The sequence below is a fragment of the Ornithodoros turicata genome, chromosome 1, assembly GCF_037126465.1.
Source record: "Ornithodoros turicata isolate Travis chromosome 1, ASM3712646v1, whole genome shotgun sequence".
Classification (NCBI taxonomy): domain Eukaryota; kingdom Metazoa; phylum Arthropoda; class Arachnida; order Ixodida; family Argasidae; genus Ornithodoros; species Ornithodoros turicata.
This window is the reverse complement of record NC_088201.1, coordinates 44,220,361-44,242,965: the sequence shown is the minus strand read 5'-3', so window position 1 is coordinate 44,242,965 and position 22,605 is coordinate 44,220,361. Positions and strand designations below refer to the sequence as shown.

The window sequence follows — 22,605 nt, the reverse complement described above, 5'->3', positions numbered from 1 at the left end:
ACGCTTCCACCCCTCCGAAACAGTGAACTCACCCGCTTCCGCCAGCTTCTAGGGTGTCGCACCGAAGAAAAAGTACGCCGCTCGCGTATTTCGTAAACTTTTGTCCCAACCTGTACTTATGTCAGAAAGGAGTGCAATGCAATACAAATCAGATTATGAACCTGTATCTATGTAAAACTGAGCTCATATAGCTAGAGCTCTAAACATTTGTAGAATATGCATTCACCTATACACTACAAAAAGGTGAAAATATGTACGAAGAATAAAAATATTCTCAAAAGGCCTTCTGCCTTTCTGTATGAAGTATTTGCAACTGTACCATGTGTAGCAGCATTGTTTAGTTTTGATATAAGTTTACTTATATTGCTATAAATTACTAACAAAATGGAGCATAAGTGCCTCTTGGTCTGAAGACTCAAAAAAGTCGACTTTTATGATAAGTCTAAAAAGCGATGAACCATGCATTACTTCAGAACATGCAAATATCCAGAATTTGTAATGTGAATGGAATGTGTTTGAGTAGAAAATTTGATTTTTCATGTATTTTTAATGTGGAATTGAAGTAAAGGCATGTCCCTGTTGACTGCACTGTATATTTTCATGTTCATCAATGTTATTATTAGGGTGTAGCTAGGAAACATTTCGTGCTTTGAGCCCTGAGGTCCCTGCATTTCCTGAATAGAGAGCTGTTATTCCCTTGAAAAGTCACAACAATAACATTTTTCAATGGATGCTTTTAATGTTGTAGAAGTGAAAAGGAGGGGCATTACCATCACTTGCCACATCTCATTGCAGTTTGTAATTTGCTCTGTCACCATCAAAGTGATAGCAATGGTTCTTGTCTCTCTCCTTTCAGATTGAAAGCGAATATTCTTCAACGGCTTACAATTGAAAAAGAGTAAGTAGCCGCATCATCTGTGCTGTTACTCTTTTTTCCTACAATTAGTGTGTAAGATTAAAGGGTAACAGTGCACTCACTTTGGGTAAAGGGCTTTAATGTGTGACAGTGGTTTGTAACAGGTTTCTTTTGCTTAACTAGAAAACCTGTCCTGACAGCTCTGGGTCAGCTTGTGGCCACCATTGCAAAGAATGAGTGTCAGTCATCAGCCCAATGGTCAGAGCTGCAGCAGTTCTTAAATATTACTACACACAGCAAAAATGTTGAAGAATGTCAGGTAAGTTACTCACAACATATAAATTGCTAGAAGCTGCCCAAGTACGTAAACGCCTAGCTCAGTACTGGTCTCTATTTTCCGCGAATGCATTAATGTCCACCTTTTCACATCATGATGGAATGGTGAGTACACATTGAACACGCTTCAAGCACAGAAGCACTCATGGAAAAGAATGAGAAAATATCAGAAATAATGCACTCACCAACAGATTTTTTTGCTTGGTTGTTTTAAGGCTGGTCCAAATTATCATGCAGTCCAGAATATCAAAGGCAAAATAAAATTTTTTCCAAACCCTCTCCTCCTCCTTTATCAAAATTGCTTGCTCCCTGGCCCAATCCAGCCCACCAGCACTCTGCCCTCAAAGCTCTTTTGATCATTTTGGACACCATCAGACTTCGATCCTTATTGTGAAGGGGCTCATTATTTCATTCCCCACATCACCCCCAGCATGAAACTCCCCATTCATCATCTCAAAATAAAGTTGCTGTTGTTGTTTCCAAACCCTTTATCCAAAATTGTCAAAGTGACTTCAAGAGCTGTTCCATTGCTTGCCTCATGGCAGGAATGTGGTGTAACGCTTGAAGGTCTCTCCGAGTAGCCTTACTGATGTACACAGTGACAAGCATGTTTATGTAATCCTGTAATTGATGTAGCAAATGCGTGGTCCGAAGAATCGGGCAAGTTTACACGGAACTGCGTGTGAACTATCAAGTAGTTTCTTGGAGAAGTAATTGGAAATATTGGACATTGAAGCACGTCGGTGTCATGAGAATTGTGATGGTGTCATGGCGTTTCCTGAAAAATCAATCTGTCAGAATTTTTGGAGTCCAAAAAATCTATCAACAACTGTAATAAAAATCTAGTGCTTGACCCTTTGTATTTTTGTGAGAACGTCATACTGGTTTGAGGCTTATATGGATGTTGTCACAGTATTTTCATGTCCTTCCTATAACAAGTGTTTATACTATTGTGTTTCAATGACTCTATTGACAAGTAATTTGTTTCAAATAAAACTTTTTTAGCTCCTACTATTGGTAAAAGGTAAAACTGGCACTAGAGAGCTTAAACACTGCAGTGGCAACTTCTTGATTTGGTGTTCCTTCTTGTTCTTTGTTACTTGAGTGTCAGTGACAATAGCAACATGTCGCCATTCTTGTTTCACATTTCTATTCATGGCAGTAATAGTGGAGCAAAAAAATATTGGAAAGCTCAACAGTTGTACATAGATGTTTTATGCTTTCTGATATGACATTTATGATATATGTGGTTCTCACATTGCAGTTGGGCTTCTATATGGTTAGTCTAGTGGCTTCTGTTGCACCAGAAATGTTTGCTCCACATCTGAAACCGCTTTTCAACCTCTTTGGCACCTGCCTGCAAAGCACATCTGATCAAGAAGTTTGTTTTCGTGTGATCAAGTGAGTGAAAATCTCATAAAACCAATTGCACTGTGTAATATAGCCAAAACGCTGTTGTACATTCTGGCAAGGGATCAGTTTCACTCTTGCATTAGGTCATCCTATCTGCATCACTTTGTTAAGTATAAACAGAGGCATATTATTGACTCTCATTGTAGCCAACGAGGAATCTAACAATATGTGCCTGTTGCTTGGAACTTGCATAACTTTCATTACCTCATTTATTTTGTTTCATGAATGTTTCAGATCAATGACTGCACTCGTAAACTCACTTGGGAGTGATGAAGTTGTAAGTAGCTGAACTAACTGATGCTAACACTTAGAGGAGCTCTTAAACGATTTGTTTTAAATACTGGAACCAGGGCTAGGTGAAAGGTACAATGCCAAGTACCCAAAGTATAAAGTGCTTTCTGTGCTGCCATTAAGTTAAGCCACTGTGAGTCAACAAAGTATGAATGAGGTTTTCTAGCACCTTCTGGCACTGTATCATGGTGCCTATGGGATATCCAGTGTAACAGAATTGCACAACTGAACATATCCTGCGACATATGTCAGTGGGTCATCACATCATTTTGCAAACTAACTCGCATACTTTGTGTCATTTGATGTCTCGGTGGTGAACTTCTGAACTTCTGTTACATGTGCTGTTGGATCACGTTAATTACGCATTTAAATATGGTGTGTAAGGAAGCGCAAACTTTGAATAGGCCTTAGTTCTTCACCGTGTGTTTAAATAAGAGATGGCCTACCTTTGACTTATGGGTGTCGTCGTTTCCATAGGTTTTATGAATGACTGCATTCCCAAAATATCATTCATTCCTGTATGTCTTGAATCCGTGTTTGCTTTGCTCTTTCAGAACTGCTTTCAAGCTCTGATTCCTGTTGCCATGGAAGTTATTAAGAAGTTAGGAGAAGTTGATGAAGTACATTGATTAATAAATAGCAGTTGATAATTTGTTTCTTTCACAAATAATTTCATGCTGAACCATTTTGCAGGACAAAGCAACTGAAGCAATGGAGCTGTTTGATGAGTTGATTGGATCGGAAATTGCAATCCTTTTGCCTCATATCAAGCCTTTGGTCAAACTTTGCATAGACGTAAGTGGGTGATCCCATGTGTGCTTGGGTGTGACCTAACTTGCATTCGAGGTTTCACGTATAATCATATTTCATTTCATTTTATTACCTGAAAGGTGCTCGAAGATAATTGATATAGTACCTATTATCTGTCAGGTGCAAAAATGCTGTGTCAGGACCTGCTAGATCGTGAAATATAAAATGTCAAAACCTGTATTCATATAATTTTAGTTAGTTGTAAAAGCACTCTGGTCATTCTTTAACGATAAACATTTGTTGTGACAGGTCGCAAGAAATCGGAAATTCGGAAATTTATTTCGTGTTCGATCCATGTGCCTTCTCAGTTGGCTGATTAGCATCAAGAAAAAGGTCTGGTCAAGCACCTCTTATCTTGCCATTGTTACAAGCCCCGTGGTAGAAATTTCACTTTTACACACAGCTGAAGCACAAGCAAGGCTCAGATCATTTTCTCAACCCTCTATGTTTCTTCAATTGTTTAGACCATCATCAAGCATAAATTGATTCCTGAGCTGTTGGAAATACTCTTCCCAATTATGAGTGAAGTATCTCAAGATGGAGAACTAGAAGATGATGAAGATGATGCTGATGAAAACAGAAGTTCGCAACTTCCTTCTGCATGTGCTGCTCAGGTTGTGTATGATTGCTTTTTTGTTTTGTTAAATTGACATTCACCAGCGGCACGGCCGAGTGGGCAAAGGCATCCGCTCGGTGGTGGTAACCAAGGTCATGCTGAGGACTGGGAGGTGGTGGGTTTGCATCCTACCACTGGCTGTGCTGCCTGAGGTTTTCCCTGGGTTTTCAGGCAGACTTTCCAGGCAAATGTCGGCACAGTTCCCTCTGAAGTTGGCCCAGGTCGCACACTAAACCCACTGTCTCCCACTCCTTCCTGCTGTCTTCTCTCCATCTGTCCACGTCAGTACGCCACTCGTAGTCACAGTTTTCTTCGTGGCACTAACATGGAATCACAAAGAAAGACATTCAACTTTTCTGGTTTAGCTGTAAGGGCCCATACCCATATGCGACGGAGATGTGCGGAACATCCTGCGGCTTGCCCCACGCATGCATGCTGCCCCAGCTATACTCCACAGGGAGATCTCTTCAAACGCGAGAGCTTCCCTTTCGTGAAACTGCGTCTGACGAGATGGTGAACGACAGCGAAGTCGAGTTATTGACTGTACTGACTGTTCGCGTTCTCACATCTGAGCTTTTGCGAAATCAACATCGTAGACGCAAGAAAGGCAGGCTTTGAGTTCACTCGCTGTAGTGATAGCACATTCTTTTCTTGTTAACAGTGTTTAGCTTTCGCCTTCCTGACACTATGACAATCAATGTCTTACACTGTACTTAGACCATGAAGTTTTCGGGTTTTATACTTTTCCAAATTCGGGGTGTAGAAATCGGGTCATTAAATTGATGTAAAAAATTCATGCAAATTTGGGCAGAAAAATTACCATCAGACTGAGTTTGGGGAGAAATCGGGCATTATTGTAGAATAAACGTTCACTGTACCGTTTATACAGAGTGCCAGAAGTAAGGGGCAGTCGCATATTTTGTGAGCAACTAGTACGGTATGTCGATGCCTTGAGGTGCCCAACCTAGGTGCAGTTTTGCAGATAGAAATTGGGTTTAACCCTAGATAGGTGAACCTCAATTCAGGGTGCAAATTCGGGGGAAAATCGGGTTTAACCCTAAAACATCAGGGTCTAACTGTACTCCACTTGTACTCCACTTACACCTGTACTCCAGAATTTGATTCCAATGTCAGACCAAAAAATCATTCTAACGCAATGCTTTACAATGTAGGCAGCAATGACATTTTATTTGCTTCATAAATTCACCGGTTCAAAAACGTGAGCCCCGCTGCGACCTACCTTCCAGTCAACGACGCTGTCAATGTTCTCCGTGCAGGAGGCTGGAAGAAAACAAGAACATTACACATCTTCCGTTGACCTCCTGATTGGTCGAGGATATGTGGCCTGCTTACAAAAATCGTGCAAGGTGTGGTCGCCGGAAAGCGGAGGCGGCTTTTCCTGCTCCGCAGCAAGAATTTACTGCGCTGCGCTCGTGTTTCCGCACACATGCTCTGCATGTGGGTATGTGGCTAAAGTGATCTTGAGCGGCTGGATAATACAGTGTAGATCGTCGGTAACCATGCCACAGGAGTTATGGAAAAGATCACCACACCTTCTAGTTTACTGTAAAGAACAACACTAAATACAGAAATAACACACTTCCAGACCTGCAAAGGGTTTTTTGAAAATATGAACATAACATTCTGCAAAAAGATTGTTTATGACTGAGCTATCAATGGTTACTGTCCTTTAGTTTTCCACTTTTCATGTCAGCTGGAGCATGCATAGATTACGAGGAGCGTGCTTTGTAATTTTCATTGCATGTGTTTTGCGCTCAAGCATGCTGCTTTTACTTGACTGGCCAGCCTCCCAAGACCTTTTTGTGAGTTTCTGGTCTGCTCTTCAACTGAATGAGGTTGAAGCTAAGGTGATGGTGGCAGTAGTCCTAGCATTAGCAATGCAGTGGGATATTCTCCACATCTTCAATGACAGTCGACATGTTACAGTCCAGAAATTCCACCTTGCATTAACTGTACAGTGGTAATGCAAGTTGAATCCGTTGCTATGCTGAAACAGTTCATTCGTTTGTGTTGGAATGAAAGCCACCCTGACCTTTGTCCGACAACTAAGTTTGGCTCAATCTGAAGCAAACAAGTCTCTTATATTTCCCACAAATCAGCTAGTATAAGAGAACAGAGCAGTTTCTATGCTTCACCCTTCATGGAATAGATGAGGTGGAATGTTGGGTAAGACGTGAACACAGCATGGCTGCTGCGTTTAAAGGGGCATAAAACAGGTCGACGAACATTCTCCAATTATTATGCCCAATGAAAGAACGTAGCTAACGATATCCAAATATGGAATTCTTTTGCTTCTAGCGAGCGTCTTTAACACGAAACAGTGCCATTCACAGAGCATAATCCGCGCGAGTCTCTCCTTATCCTTGGAACTGTGTCACGTCACCATGTACCAACGTTCAGCAACACCGAATTCTCGGTGCTGGAGGTGGGGGAGATTTCGCTCTCCTAGCCAATGACGGACCCCACTGAGACAAGCTGCAGTTCACGAGGGAACCGGTTGAGGGAACATCGTGGTGACCTTGCGGAGCAATACAGCACTGAAAACATAGTGTGCACCTGAAATAGAATAGTGAGGGTTTTTGGTACGGTTTGATATTACCGTACGGACCTCACTTCTTGATATTACAGTAAAATTAATATTTAAGCATCCTGCATTCTAAATGGCTGATGTTGCGTGACGTTAAAATGATGTGTCGCTATTGTCGCCAGGACATCACAGGGCAGGGCATGAGGTCGAAAGAGTGCAGTGAATATTCTGTCGTTTTGGAGCCATTATTTACTTTTTTGGGACAACAATTTTTTGAAAACGTTCACTGTCGGCAGCGTATCACAGTGCATTTAAAAAAGGTGTGGTTCGTATACCAGTTTCTTGCCCCTTTAATTCCTCATTGCCCATTGTGCTGCAATGTTCACAGATTCAGTGAAGTGGTCTCGTTCCAATTTTTGGGAAACTATTTCATGTGTACCTTTAGGACAGTTAGTTCAAGTTTTGTCTCTCTGTGCATGCTCAAGTGGGTGAGTGACAGATAAGTAGCGATTAACTTCATAACCATGTGTATGGCAGTTGTTCAGTGGTGTATAGTATGAGTGCACCTGACCAGGCTTTGATCACTGGTGTCAGGAACGAAATACATACATGTAGTGTTAGAAATTATCACTGAGCTGTCTGTGTAAACCTTGGCTCTGCCAGTGTTTGTGGTTTATATCTGATGTAATCCAACACACAAGTTCTGAATATGTCTCTGGTGACTGTAATGTTCTGACTGGTTTACATGAAAAATGAATGTACCATTGCCTAGAGAGGACAGCACAATAAGGCCATGTGACATGCTACTACATTGACCATAGGAGATGGCGGTGGTTACTAGTGTATAGCATAATATGATTTCCAGTGATGGCCAGTAGTTAACTACGTGTAGTTAAACTACTAGTTAAACTACCTGATTGTAGTTAAAAGTAGTTATCAACTACTTGCAGAAATGTAGTGGCAACTACTAGTTAAACTACTATTTTAAGTAGTTAACTACAGTAGTTAGGTTACTGAAGGCGCCAACTACTTCCGATTTTGCCGCAAGCTTTACGGCACGATTGTGCTTCCGACTTTTACCTTGAGCTACTTGTTTGATGAGAACGGAGGTGCAGAGCAATTGTGTCGTGCATGTGTAGTAAATCTTCACTCTTAATGCTTGTCTAGTGAAGCCTCATTTGATTTGCTGTCAAATAATTCTGCAACTTACTTTATCGCGTAGGCACAGAAAGAATCCCGCCGCTTTGTATTTGACGATCGTAGCAATGGCTTGAGCCAATGTTTATTATTGCTTGTGATTCATATTTAGGTGTCCAAGAACACTACAAGGGATTGGTGTTGGTGGACAACGTTAAGTAGTTATAGATGTAGTTAAACTACATTGCAGTAGTAGTTTTAACTACTCCCCCGAAAAGTAGTTGAACTACTAGTTAAACTACTCAATCACAAAGTAGTTAGTAGTTATAGTTAAACTACTGTAGAAGTAGTTAGTGGCCATCACTGATGATTTCACGCAGTTGCTGCCATACCTTGCATCTGATATTTTACTACATGCATATGTTGGATTACTATCAACAGATCAAGTTGATTAGAAATGTCTAATTTCAGGTTATTGATGTCATGGCTTTGCACCTGCCTCCGGAGAAACTTCTTCCTCCTCTTGTATGTACAGCGCATCTGTTTTTCTTTGTGTGTATGTTCATTGTTCTTTATCAGCACTGTGGATGTTTGTACATTGTAGTGTATGCTCTATATAGAAAAGGAAAAAAAAACTTTGTAGCATTGTACTGCATGTGGCTAGAGATTTTATTTTCAGGAAGCCCAATGTGCACACATTCAGGGACACATAGAAAGACAGTGAGGATTTTGGGCTTCAGCTGAGTTCCTTACGAGCATAATAATACCCACTTGAGCATGTAATAATAATAATAATAATTCTTGCTCAAAGTAGCCTTTGGACGGGTAAAACCTCATCCTAAGCTCCCAACTGTCCCACATTGGGTTGTCACTCTCAACTTTTGGCAGAACGTTTTTCGAAACATTTTGTAAAAGCCATCCTCTTCCATTACATGCGCACTTGTTTATTCCTTCTTTGTGTGTGCTGCTTGCGCTATAAGTAGGGTTCCGCGTTTTCGATGTTTATTTTTTGGCGGAATGGATGTATGTTTTTCGATGTTTATTTATTTTCGCGAAATCAGAGTTTTTCGACGTTTTTCCTTGCGTGCACGTGGTTTACCGGACAGTTATCGGCGACAGGTATTACAATGTAACTTCAGTGCTGTGCGCATCTAACGCAGCCTTAACAACAACGACCAATGCGATTTGACAGTTTCTTAAGTACCAGCTCTGTAAGTGCTGCAAGAAATGACCAGAAAGCATTTGCTCACCTTGTTCGTTATGAGGATTCTCCAGATTCACGTGGCGCCGCGATTGCACGTGCTCCGATATGCGTGCCGCACCTCTTCCACAGCCCACGTTAGCTGTCACGGGACAATACTTTGCATACGACAACATCTTCGTTGCCTGAGAGTTCAAAATCTTGATTTTTGCAAGCGTAATCCGAGGCCCTCTTCCTTTTTCTTCCCATCTCGGGTGCCGCGGAAAGACAGGACCGCCGTACGTGGAAAGTGGAGGTGTATGTACTGTCGTAACCACTCCACTAAACAACTAAAAGCCGGTGACCGAGATTCTACTTGACGTCACGTTCCTGAAAGGAGGTTCACAAGCGCGGTGGGGCAGCTACAATGGCAGAAGAATGAGATTCCTACCAGTGCACCCGATCCGTGACAAAAGGATTGACCCTGGGACACTCAATGTGGTCGCAGGTCATCCAACCATAGCAAATACCAAGAAAAGAAGAGTAATAAAGGAAAGCCTTGGTATGTTGGAATCTTAAGCTGGGCATGTGCAGCAATTTATCTGTCATGGTTCCTGGAGTGTTCCTCTGTATTCTATGTTTTCCGATTACAACGGAAAATGCGAAAAACCCTAGCTATAAGCTACAGATCGTGCAAACTCAACACAGCAAAGAAGGCTTAAACGAAGGAAGCAAAAACTGCCGTGTCAGTCAGAAGAAGCTTCAGAGTGCATTTACCTAGCGCATTAGCTGCAGTATAACACCACTACTACATGTTACTCTAAACAGTGGAGACAATTGTGCAAAGTGTTCATTCTGTACGGACATTGAAGCGTTGGATTGCTCTTTATGCTCGGATTGCACAAGGAGTAAAGCCACAATTGAAAATAGGGTTTCTTGTAGTCAACTCTGCTTTCTGGGCTCTTCTGCAGTCTGATTTTTGCTTTTGTGTGTCGTGCCAATTATTATTATTATTTTTTTCTCCATTGAACCAGTGATTTACTAGCAAACATATCTTGCAGTTCTAGTGTAGTATGTGTAGAACATATGTGATAGTACTCAGAAGGTATAAAATGCCATTATCTGGATAATATCTCACTACTGTGCCATTGTGATTGTCAGAGTTTTCTCATTTTATGCCTGCATTATCAGTGCAAGTATCACATCTAATGTACATATGCATTGTTTTCGCTGATTAGATCCAACTTATTGAGAAATACTTGGTAAGCAATGATCCATTCCACAAGAAAGCAGCCTACCTAGCCATTGCAGTGGTTGCTGAAGGGTGTTCAGAAGCCATCCGACAAAAGTAAATGCAATTTTTTTATTGCACATTTATAGTCTTTGCAGTACTCTGCGCATTATTATCTTACCTTATTGGCATCTATGTTTTATGGCATCGTAACTCTGTGTTGCTACCTTCATACATGACGTTTTTTAATTATTAAAGCGTTTCACAGTGTTCAATTTCTATGTCTTGGTGCATATGTCCAGCACGCTCAGTTGTAAACTTTCTCCTGTGGGAATGCGAGCATTTCACTTAGAATTCCATTGAAAAAGTTCGCATTAAGTGCAAATAAACATGGTACATACCTATATGAAGGAAATTCTAAGATATGCATGATTAGCTATGTAATAAAGTCGTTAGAATATTTAATGCTCCCCTAACTTTTATGCTGAAATATTTATTAGCTCTTCCCCCAGTGTGTATTGTGCCTTGGCTTCGGCAGCACTACTGGCCCAAGGAGACACTTGCCATTTCTGTGCCCAGTGCACTCCATCCACTCCGACACGAACTTGTGAAGAGTGAGGAAATAAGTCAGTCACAGATATAAACTGTATGAGAGATTATCATTCAGGCTTTGTAACATGAATTCTCACAAAATTACTTCTGCTTAGAGGAAATCAAAAATACTAAGTGTTTGACAGTGTGGAAGGCAACCTTGTATGGCGTCATATTCATATGGGTGGTGACAGTAACAGACTTGAGACACTGACATGGATGTCCCAGAATAAGATGTTAGTGTGTGTACCTCCTGAATTAGCATCTACACACATTTTTGCTCCCCATTCATCATCATAAAATAAAGTTGCTGCTGTTGTTGCTCATATTAATACACTCACTCTATGGCTCTGTTTTCAAGTCAAAGAATATATCTTTTATGCCAGAAAGTACTCTGTTTTGTTTTCAACCCCATGACTAGCATTTTGCAAGTTTGGTCTCCAACATTTTTTTTTTTCACCTGGTGCATTGAGGGGTAAGAGGGTCTCTGTACGGTCCTGTTTCACTGAGTAATTATCTCGGGGGTTGTAATTTTTCCTGTACCCCCTCCTGATCATAGCAGTCTTTATCAGCTGCAAACCGTAGTTTGCAACTACCAAATTACTATGGCAATTGTGTCAACATTTGAAATAGCAATCAAACCTGGCCCTGCTTGCACGAAACTCTTTGCGTGTTGCACTCAGAGTTCCGTGCAAGCGGCCCCAGTAGCGTTGTCCCTCCATGTGCCTACTGTTGAAGTAGTGAATCCCTTTCAGGTATACATTACTTAAGGGTTTGAGAAAGGTTGTTAATGAATGTATGTAAGTGTCCTAGATATTTTTAAAAATAATGTATTTCAGGCACATGCAGGCATTTCTGCACATCATCTGTCAAGGAATTCGTGATCCTGATCTGCATGTCAAGAACTCTGCCTTATTTGCATTGGGCCAATTTGCTGACTACCTTCAGGTAGATAACAGTATAGCTGTTTTGCTCACTTAAGAAAATTTGTAACTACCTAATTGCCTTATCTGTGATGTCTATTATTATGTATTATATTCAGACATCTTAGATTTTTTGTAGCACTAAGTGCTATACAAGTGGTTGCATGAATAGCAGAACCTTGTGTTTTAGGGTTAAACCTGGTAAAACCTGTCCCCCCCCCCCCCCTCCCCCCAATTTGCATCATGATCACTCAAGGTAAAACAAACATGCCGGAATGCGAATTCAACCACCCATACAGGCACTGGAGAATGCTAAACACTTTGCACCAAGTGGTGCAGTTTGACATCTCATCTTCATCTGAGGTGCAAGAAGTGCATTTTTTTATTTTCTTGTCGAAAATAAATTTGCTTTTTCACATGATATCGCCAGATTTTACCTGTTTCACAGCTTCTAACATAAACCCGAATTCCGCCAAAATTTGGAAAAACATAAGATAGGGAAGCACAAGGGTCAAAATATATGGTCATTGACTCGCACTGATCTGAGGAACGTCATACTCTCTTTGTTCTAGTTACATTCATGTCAAAATTCTGAATTTTTATGTGTTTCTTCTTCTTCTAGCCAGACATAGGAAAATATGCAAGTGATGTTCTGCCTATGCTATTCAACTACCTGTCGGAGACAGCTGAACACCTAAAATTGAAAGGGAAAAACCCGCCAAGTCTGTCAAAGACGTTTTATGCTTTGGAAACATTCTGTGAAACGTTAGGTCTGTGGGATCTGTTTTGTTGTTGTTCATTTCAACGTAGTAATATTTATGCTTCACTTATTTTACTGAATTTTGCATAATTTGTGCAGAGCACGACCTAGTTCCCTATCTTCCATCACTTATGGAGCAGCTGTTTGCTTTCCTTGACTCTCCTACACACCGTGCCAAAGAGCTTGCTGTTAGTGCAATAGGAGCTGCAGGTTTGTTAGCATGAGTGTATGTCTCTCTTCAGGTAGTCTATAGTACATGATACAGTTGCATAGTCCTACTTTGCATGCGTTGCTCGAATTATAGGTTACTGAATTATAGGTTACTGAATTATTTGTCAATGAACTGTGCATGAATCAACTATATATTGGAAGGCGCTTCTGGAAAATGTTTTTTCAGACTATCTTTTTATGAGTGGTGCTGATGTGTAAGAAATTTCTGCAAGGATAAGTTGGTGACATTCCTGCCACCCCTGAGCTTATTTAGTCTAATGTTTTAAATATTTTTCAATTCGTGCTCATGTGTCTCCCGAATATTCTCCATGATGCATGCACGACATAGCTGCAACCCACAGAGAATGAATAGTTAACAAGTTGCTGACTAAATGCTGGGCTATAAATTCTGCGAAGAATGGGTTAACCGAAAGAATCCAAACTTAAGTGTTGGCTAACTGAAGCCTGTCACACATATTCATTAATTCTGTTTCAGCAAATGCTACAAAAGAAGCAATGTTGCCTTATTTCGCTCAAATCCTCCAGAAGCTCGAGAAATACCTGACAGAACAGCAGTCTGAACAAGACTCAGTTATCCGCACACAGGCAATAGGTGTGTTTCCTTTTCTGGAACTTATACATGAAGTTAACAGCCAAATGTTTCTACGTATATTCTTTTTGTAAAGCTCTCATTCATTTGAGTGTATTTTTAATGGGCAAATTTATCTCATTGTTTGTATGCAGATACATTGGGTTGTTTAGCAAGGACGATTGGAAATGAAAATTTCCGACCAATGGCAACTGAGTGCGTTCAGTTAAGCATGCGATTGATAGATGCTGTTGATGACCCTGACCTGAGACGTAGCACGTGAGTAAATACGTGTTGTGTTTACACTTACATGCAGGGTATTGTGGAGTGCACTCACTCACTGGTGGATTCCTTTCTACTGAAGGCACACCACTGAATTTAGGTTGCTGTTTTCAAGGGACACTCATCATTTTCTAGTCAATAGAAACCACCAGAATGAAAATTTGTACAGGAACACAGTTGCCAAGAGAATAATGTTCCTTAAGCTAACGTCATCAGTAAGAGTTTACTGGAGCTGAATTTTACGTGTTTCACAATGGACCGTAGTTTCCTATGTCCTCCAGAATAAGAACAGCCTTTGTTGACAAGTGATGGCTCATCTGCTCTCTAGTTTCATTTATACAGATTCCACGCTGTCCAGACATTTTTGCTGGAAACGTCCAGTGCTGGACGAATATTGGTCAAGCATACAGTAGAACCCCGTTATTGTAACTCGGCTTTTAGTAAAACCTCAGTTATTCTAAACACAAGTGCTGGTCCCAACTGAATTACTATACTACCTTCTATGGCTTAATGTACTGTAAACCACAACAACTCAGGATACCGGTTATGCAGTTTAGCCCACTTATAACGAACTTCACTGTTGTGCGGTATTTGTTCATTATATCCAAGCGTTTGTATTAAGTGAACCTTCCATAGTGAAGCCAGGAAACGTCAGAATTTACAACTGTGTGAGTTTATTTTGAGAAAAAGTGAGTGATACGGGCCTACACGCCGAAAGTCGAGCCTATCACGGCGCTCTCGAGCTTATTCAGTGCGGCCAAATGATCGTCGCTCAGAGCTTTACTGCACACAAGCCGCTTCAGGGAAGCAATGTACACTTGCTGCCGACGAACTTACTGTCGCTAGTAGTAGTAAAAATTATTGGGCGTGATTGCTGCTGTAAGAGGCATGGAAGAGTGAGAAATAGACCAAAATGCCAAAACAGGCGGGGGGAGAACTCAGTTTAGTGGTGTATGAGACACCATTGTTGTCGCTTTCAATTGCTTCAGTGGCGCGTCCGCATGTTTGTATTGTTTGTCACTTGTGCTGTGCGGCATGCACGTGTTTCAGCCAGCAACAGTGTCAGTTCTAGTCAATAACAAGATTAATGGCATTATGCCCAGATGACCAACATGGAAAACTCTTTTGCAAGATACAGTTGTGTTACGGAGCAGACTTCTATAACCAGCTTTTATAAGTCCACATGAGTGACTTTGCCAGCATTACAGTTTTTGTTCTGAGCCCAATAAACCTTTTGTTTTCACTGCCCTTTTTGTACCCTGTTATGGGGATTTTAAAGATGCTTCTGATATATAATAAAACCCCTCATATAGTCAATCTATAGCTTGGTTCTGACCTGTTTACTATAAATGGGTTCTGCTGTATCATGACAACTGTGTTCCTTGCTTGATGTTGAGGGTGATGTGCAAACTTATGTATTGTCCATGTTCCAAAGTCTGGTGGCACTAGACGCTTGAAGCAGAACAGTTGAGCATGTGCAGGCTCATCTGCTTGCACTGTGTTGGCACAACCACTGCCAAAGCTTCCTGGATTATTTGGAGTTGAAATTTGCCATGTCTCTCCAGTTGTAGGGAGATGCATGCTGCGAAAAATCAGGCACGTTTAAGCTAAGACGCATTCAAAGGATACTGTTCCCTGAAGAAGTGAAATGAAAATTTTGACGTGGAAATACATTAATTCTGCAGGGAGCTAGATGGTGTCAATAGTGTCTGACAAGTAAAAGAAGTCTGAATTATTGGAGTCGAATATATCTGCCACCGATTGTATAATCAATTCTGGTTGTGAATAGTCTGATTTCTCAAAATAAGAGCAATTTTTTGAACAGGGCAGGGTCTGTTACAGAGCACAGCAAGATCCCTGAGAGTTGCCCCAAGCAGCTGAGTGCATTCACACACATCCCACACAGTTCCTGTCCCAGCATGAGGCAATGCTTGTGAAAATTTGTCTTTATTTGATGCAGTGTACTGGGCTTTCATACATATGCTTTATTCCTGTTGTGTGTTCTGGGGACCTCATCCTAATCTGAAATTTCGATGGGGGAGGTATTCCATGTGGTCCTATATTGGAAGTACCAGCACTGAAGCAGACATTTCATACCAGTAAAGTGGACAGAGTAGATGCGGTCTTACAAAAGGGCATAAGGTGGAGAAATATAAAATGCCCTTTCGTCTTTCATGAAGGCAATGATACATATTTATTTGGGCTGTGTGAATATTCGATATTTCAGATACGAATTGAATATTCTCAGTATTCATTTCGATTCGACAATTTTATATTCGTGGCTTTTGAATAAATAAAATGTCTTGGAATATTCGAGATTGTCTGAATTCACGAGCCTTACGCGGAAACCCATGCATCGTTTTCCCCGACGGGAACAGACTGTAGCGGTGCGTTCCATCCTCGTGGCGTCAGCGTCATGCAAAATCATGAAGTGCGTCCACAAACGATTTCTCGACAGCTTTTTGCCAGTCCGGCAGGATGCGCCTTGTCTAGATCCGCTTTTGGTAACGAGCCTCCAGCAGCGAAACACACAATAGGTGGCTGAAATTTTACGTCAAAAATTCATATAGAACGCATATGCGCGCATGAATAAAACTTCTATGATACAGAACTACGCAATAGCGGCACATGCGGGTGGCATGCAAGTGTGCAATCGCTATCGGCACGACCATACGTTTTGTGGTTTAGTGCGGGGTTGGTTTCGTTTCGCCGTTCTTGTGCGTGGGTTTGTGTTGTACTTGCCCCTCCTCGCATGGGCCTTGTTGAAATATTCGAATGCTGCACGTGAACAAGGAATCAGTGTCGGGATAGTCCAATGACATGCACACCGAGGGCTGCGTGTGCATTGTAGACCGTGTAAACATCCACACTGCCAGTTGGAGAAGAAGAAAGCGCTGCATAGGAGGGAGTACTTTTCGCACAAATTGCCGGTGACGGCGGAATGCTTGCCATCAGATTCTCCAAACACCAGCAAAGTACTGCATCTCAGTTGCGTAACCATATTGAACTACACTCCAGTATCTCGAGCGAGTTTCTTAAAAGCGGTAATTCTGAGGTGTCCCAGCCATCACATTTGTCATAAAGCAAAAGCAATCGCTGTCACGTGAGAGAGCACCAGCTTTGACATGAAAGATAGCTGGAATTATAGTACTCAATGTGTGTTCTCCTAGCATTGCGGAAGGTGGAGGTTCAAGACTCTAATGAGAGCAGTGGTGCCTGGTTACAAATAGCCAACAAGGACGTCATTTTCGAGAGATGTGCAGCATCTCTACCACCTGCCGCAACGTAAGAAGGCAGGTTAAACCTACTGGACCAGCCCGATAGCATCAATGGTGATATGCGGACATTGCAAGCAAACCGTAGTTTTTTGAGTGTCACCTGCCAGTACCTTCTTACATCCACCATCGAGCTCAACATGTTGCTGCTAAGCCCACAGCTGCTTGCTGCTAGGGTACACCTGTAACCGTAGCAGTGTCAATTGTCTTATGGGAGTGACAACCTTTTCCTTATCCTTTCATGGTTGATTCTTCCCAAATATTCTTCTACATATTTCTGTGATTATCAAGATGTGGTTGTATGTGCACATTGCAGTAAGCAGAGTAGCTTGAAGTCATTATTTGATTCGATATTCTAAGTCAAATATTTGCAACATTCGTATTGTATTCGTATTCGACATTTTTACTATTTGCACAGCCCTAATTATTTATGTTGCCACCAGAGGTCAGCACTCGTGAATGCGGCTCAGTCATGCTCAAGCTCTCCACTTGCTCGCTCACTCACTCCATGCTGAGTTATCCGTTTGCTCACTCATGCTCACTCATCCGGCTTCCTGCCCCTCATCCTCGTTTGCAGTCTCATCTCACAGGTCTCTAGGTTGTCAAGAGCATGAAGAACATGATATGAGTGGAGTTGAGCTTATCTGGTGGGGATTACATGAGGGTGAAATGAGGTTAGGAGAGGGGAGTAAGGGAAAGTGAAGTGAAAGTGGTTTATCTCGAACCACAAGTGTGGAGGGGGTGGCATCAGATTGCTCCGTTCACCCGGTTTGAGTGTGATTTCAGCTCACTCGCTACGCTGAGCAAGAACGAGCATTCTCACGAGCAAGTTTTGGTCATACTCCATCTTCTCATTTGCTCACTCATGCTTCATGAGTGAATTTTGCTCATTCTCATCTCCTCATTCACCTTCTACCTTCTTCACTCTGTTCTTTTTCTTTTTCACGCTGTTACACTTGTTCGGCTACAGGTTCTCACCTGGAAAGAACCCAAAATTGAGTACAGCACCCGATTCTTGCGTGACTTCATACGCTCACAAGTGGATTTTTTTAACACTAGGTATGGCCTTCTTGCGTCTCTGTCATCAGTACTGAAAGAAGACATGGCCCCATACATGGAGCGCATTGTAGAGCATATGTTTAATTCCTTGAAGTCGACAGAAGGTGTGGTGGTGAGTACCAATAACATTTACGTGCATAAGAGTGATTTTAGGGAATCCTTATCTTAAGTCGAGTGCCACATTCTTGAGGAAGCATCAGCATAATTTGATCAGCCATGTGGATGAACAAATGGAGTTTTCCTTTTCTGAGTCGTGCAACTACCATGCTATGCTGAATTGCCTGGCACAGAAGGCATATTCTCCACTACACATACACTTTGTGGTAATTTCATTAAGTGGACTATGATCTGTAAATAAGTGGGTTCCTCAAACATTTGTGTTCTGGTCATGACTGTTAGAAGAGATATAGTACAGGTCACTGCATCACTTGCCATCGGACTACAAGGGCAGATACTCATGTTAAGCTTCTTAAACCACATGTCAGTTAGAAGCAAGGACAAAGGCTGACGTGGGTGCGTGGCATGAACCTATAGACTAGTGATGTAATTACACAGTAGAAACCATTTTTCCGTGTCGTGACTTGATGTACAACCCATCAGACCAGCAGGACCTGCAGAACAGTATTCTGTCAGCATGGTTCAACATCTATCCTGTGTGGTTGAGACATCTCGTGCTTTGACATATACTCTTTGCATATGCGCATTAGGTAGCTGTGCTGATGCAACACACATGCAGATGCCTGCACATAGGTGAAGGAAAAGCTTACACGCAAATGCTCGTTTGCTCTGCTTCAGATTCGTAATGATTAGGGCCGGAGAGGTTGTGCAGAATGCATATTTTTAGAATGCATTCTGACTAGCAACATTCCCGGCATCATAATATTTCTGCATATTTTGTGCATATTGCTAAGTATGACAGCAGGAGAGATGCAGCGGAAGGTACTGTTTATGATACAAGGAGGCTGGAATGCTAAGGGCTGGAATGCTGTCATCATGAAACTGGTGACGATCGTGATGATGAAGGTGCGGATTCTGTCTCACAATATTTAGACGTTTTGTGCCACATATTTGCGTGCATATTCGGGAAGATCTTTGTGCATCAAGTCCCGGGCCCTAGTAATGACAATAGATTTCGAATTTCGGAATAAGAGCGAGCACACATTATGTCTGTGGAGCAGACATACCTTGACAGCATGCCTGTTTGGCTGTTTTGAATGAGAGCTTTAGGAAAAAGTGAGATTCTGCCTTTGACTAAAAATTTCAAGTACTTGACAGTTCGGACGGACTTTGTGGCTCCTAGAAATCCGAAAGTCTATTGGCGAGTGTAGATGTTAATCAGGTCTACCTATTACAGTGACCTCTGGGTGCATGCAGGGCTTAATTTCTTTGTGTAGCACACATTGTCTCCTGATATAGTAGAATGTCAACAAGAAGATCATGGTTTATGTGGATTCTGGGGTGACGAGATAGATTGATATTGAAAAGTTACAGCAAGAATGCCCTATTTTATCTTATGTTAAGTTTTGGGACAGACCGAAAATTTTGTTTGGCTGCAGTGAATGACACGAACATGTGGGCCATTGGGCATGTTTCCCCATAGTTGTCCCAGCAACAATATGCCCCTCAATCACTCGCTACACTGTCTGACCAGTGATGCACCGCATGGTGAAAAAATTTGGAACCCGAGAAATGGACAGAGGAGGGACGACACGACACGTTCTCGAACACAGCAAACCCTTTAATAACAGCAACACCTACGTGCCCAACAACTTCCGAATTGGTGGCGAGGGAGCAACCGACGCCACACTTACACAATTTCCCCTCGTGACAATCTCTTTGTACTCTTTTAACAGTCTGGCCACAGGGTCCCGAACAGAATCTAGGACACTTGTCTCGTCGAAGGCGGGGGCGTCAGCAAGAACAATACCAGACTTTGCTACTGAACGAAATCTCGTTCAGTGGCGATCCACTCATCGTCATCAGCGATCAGCGTTCAGCGTCGTCGTCATCAACCGACGAGGCAAGAGATTTCGCTACTGAACCCGTACCAGGAGCGGGACCCAATCCAAAGCCCGTGGAGACCCCATATATTTCTCCTGCTATGTCAACGGGCGAGGACTCGCTCATCCCTAGAAGCATCTCTCCCAGCATGAGCATTGGCAAGTACGACACTATTCTCGTCGAAGACAGCGAGCCAGAACTCCGTGTGCCGTGCGCGCCTTTAGGTCAGATAGGACTGCACGACGTCCTCAAGGGTGGCGGCCTGCGCCATGCGAGGTACACAGTATCAACGGCTTCTCAGAAATCTGACATCAGGACGGCGCTGGCAAGCAGACTCTTCATGACGTACGCCCAGACAAGGCATGTGGAAATGTCTGCCTTTGCACTGCCGAATCCGCAGAGCTCGCAGGACTACCCTAACCTTAAGTCCCCATCGGATCGCGAAGTTCGAGTGCCCATGGCTGAGGATCGTGAGCTGGCAAGTCTGTTTGCGAATGTGGCCAACGACTACAGCGATGGATCTATCCGCAAGACAAGGCCTTCTTTATCCAGGGCATGCCACCTCGCAGTTGAAGCTGCAGGAATAGTCCGTGGGTTCAACATCAAGGATTTTTCGTTATGGTGGCAGTGACAACCGGCTTCACAGCCTTGACGGGTGCGTACTGGACGTTTGGGAAACCTGGGGTGAGCGACGCCTTTCTACGACTCTGAGGCCAGTTGCACTTCTGCGAGAGTGCTCATGAAGACTCTGCCGGACTTCCTGTGGGCGGTCCCCAGTCGACAGGTTCGACAGGTGGCAGCACGAAGCGAAGTATGGTGGGACCGGTGGCGTTACCAGTGGGGCATCATCACAACGCCGCCCGGGGAATATGTTGAGAAAAGAGGAAGAGGAGGCTGTTAGCGCACGCCGGTGGCGCGACCTCGGATTCGGTTTTTGCTTGTTGGTAGTAAAACGTTTGAGCTTCATCGGGTCGGTTGTCTCCTCCTTTCGTTACAGCCCGCACTAGAAACACACCTGACTAGAGATGGTTGAACAGGGCATTGACAAAATGGCAGCTAGTTGACATAAACAGTGACAACATCAACAATATTCTAAGAAACAATGAATAGCTGCCGGAGACTGCTGAAATGCTGGTTGCTGTCTACGTTTTTTGGCAGGCAACCTCAGCCAACAATGGTGATGACTTGTGCTTGCAGTTTCGCATGTTTCAAAAGTCTACAAGGTGCCATAGATGGAAAGAAGACCTAACTTATTTAAATAAAGTTAAAAACTGGGCAGTTTGGTACTTCATTCTCAATACTTCAATTATTCTGGTACTTCAATTCAATCGATAGTACCTACCTGTGTCCTGACTTTTTTATTTCCCCTTCACTGTTTTATTTTATCGATTTCAGACTAACTTCTTTGACTACGAGTGAAAAGGAGATAAAGATTACCTACACATTTCCTCTGCTTTGGTCTACTGATCAGGCTTGTTTTCGATGATATGTATTTTGGATTATATTAATAGTTTCCACTACACCAAGAGATTTGTATTGATAAGATTCAACTGTATTTGCATCCTGATTTTGGTGGGAAAAAATTAATATTTAATATCCTCAATCTTTTACATAATAATTTAACTACCATTGCATGAGGTTCGAGGAGAGTTGGTCAATGCACACATTGAAGCCCTTGCTCGTCTAAAGTGTGAACTAGTGCTATTAACCAAGCTACAACTTCTACCCTTCATATTCTGGATATCAGGGGCTATTTAATTCATGATACTCATTCGAAACCATATTTGTTAATTTTATCTAGCGTGGTTAATATGCAGCACAAAGAGGGTTTACAAAGTAACGCACATGGTATACATATTTTTTGTAAGGTTCTGGTTGTTTGTACTGATACATGCAGACTCTTGCAGACACATGTGGATGAAGGATGTGGACCTGCATTTCCACAGTTTGATGATCTGGAAGAAAGTGAAGATGATGAAACATCCCTAGAAACTGAATCTGATGGGGATAATTGTGATGAAGATGGTCAAGGGTATAGTTTTCAAGCCTTAATTCTCTTTTGAGGAATGTAAAAATGCTTTCGTGATGTTTTGAACAATACCACGCAGGTGTAGATTATGGCTAGGTCCCTGTGTTTTAAGGTAAAACCCGTTTTTACCCCCCAACTTCCATCATCATCACTTCGGGTAAAACCCGAAAAAGCTGAAAATGAACTTTGAAAAGTGCCAATTCAGCCACCAATACGGGCACTGGAGAATGCTAAGCATTGGACACTCAGCACAGCTGTTACAAATCTTATGTTGATCTAAGATGCGAGAAGCGCTCGCTCTTATTTGCCACCCGAAGATCTAGTGTTCCACCCGATATCACCCGATTTTGCCGTTTTAGGGCTCCTAAAATAAAACCCGATTCCCCCCGATTTAAAAAAAAATAAAACTAGAAAACGCACGGTCCTAATTATAGTCAGCGCTCTGTGTTTTTGGAATTTGCCAAACGT

The 22,605-nt window shown here is 42.2% G+C and overlaps 1 protein-coding gene across 1 annotated transcript in view; it reads left to right on the top strand.

Moving 5' to 3' along the window:
* Window positions 1-22,605, top strand: part of LOC135378119 (importin-4-like) — a 34,384-nt gene that overhangs the window by 1,318 nt on the left and 10,461 nt on the right. The window contains exons 4-20 of the mRNA XM_064611003.1: window positions 857-898; window positions 1,040-1,175; window positions 2,457-2,593; window positions 2,840-2,882; window positions 3,451-3,516; window positions 3,590-3,691; window positions 3,956-4,039; window positions 4,171-4,320; window positions 8,479-8,532; window positions 10,426-10,535; window positions 11,849-11,957; window positions 12,555-12,702; window positions 12,792-12,902; window positions 13,399-13,515; window positions 13,647-13,770; window positions 18,108-18,219; window positions 22,016-22,140. Of these exons, the coding sequence (XP_064467073.1) occupies window positions 857-898; window positions 1,040-1,175; window positions 2,457-2,593; window positions 2,840-2,882; window positions 3,451-3,516; window positions 3,590-3,691; window positions 3,956-4,039; window positions 4,171-4,320; window positions 8,479-8,532; window positions 10,426-10,535; window positions 11,849-11,957; window positions 12,555-12,702; window positions 12,792-12,902; window positions 13,399-13,515; window positions 13,647-13,770; window positions 18,108-18,219; window positions 22,016-22,140 (1,770 nt within the window). The remainder of the gene's footprint in view (window positions 1-856; window positions 899-1,039; window positions 1,176-2,456; window positions 2,594-2,839; window positions 2,883-3,450; window positions 3,517-3,589; window positions 3,692-3,955; window positions 4,040-4,170; window positions 4,321-8,478; window positions 8,533-10,425; window positions 10,536-11,848; window positions 11,958-12,554; window positions 12,703-12,791; window positions 12,903-13,398; window positions 13,516-13,646; window positions 13,771-18,107; window positions 18,220-22,015; window positions 22,141-22,605) is intronic.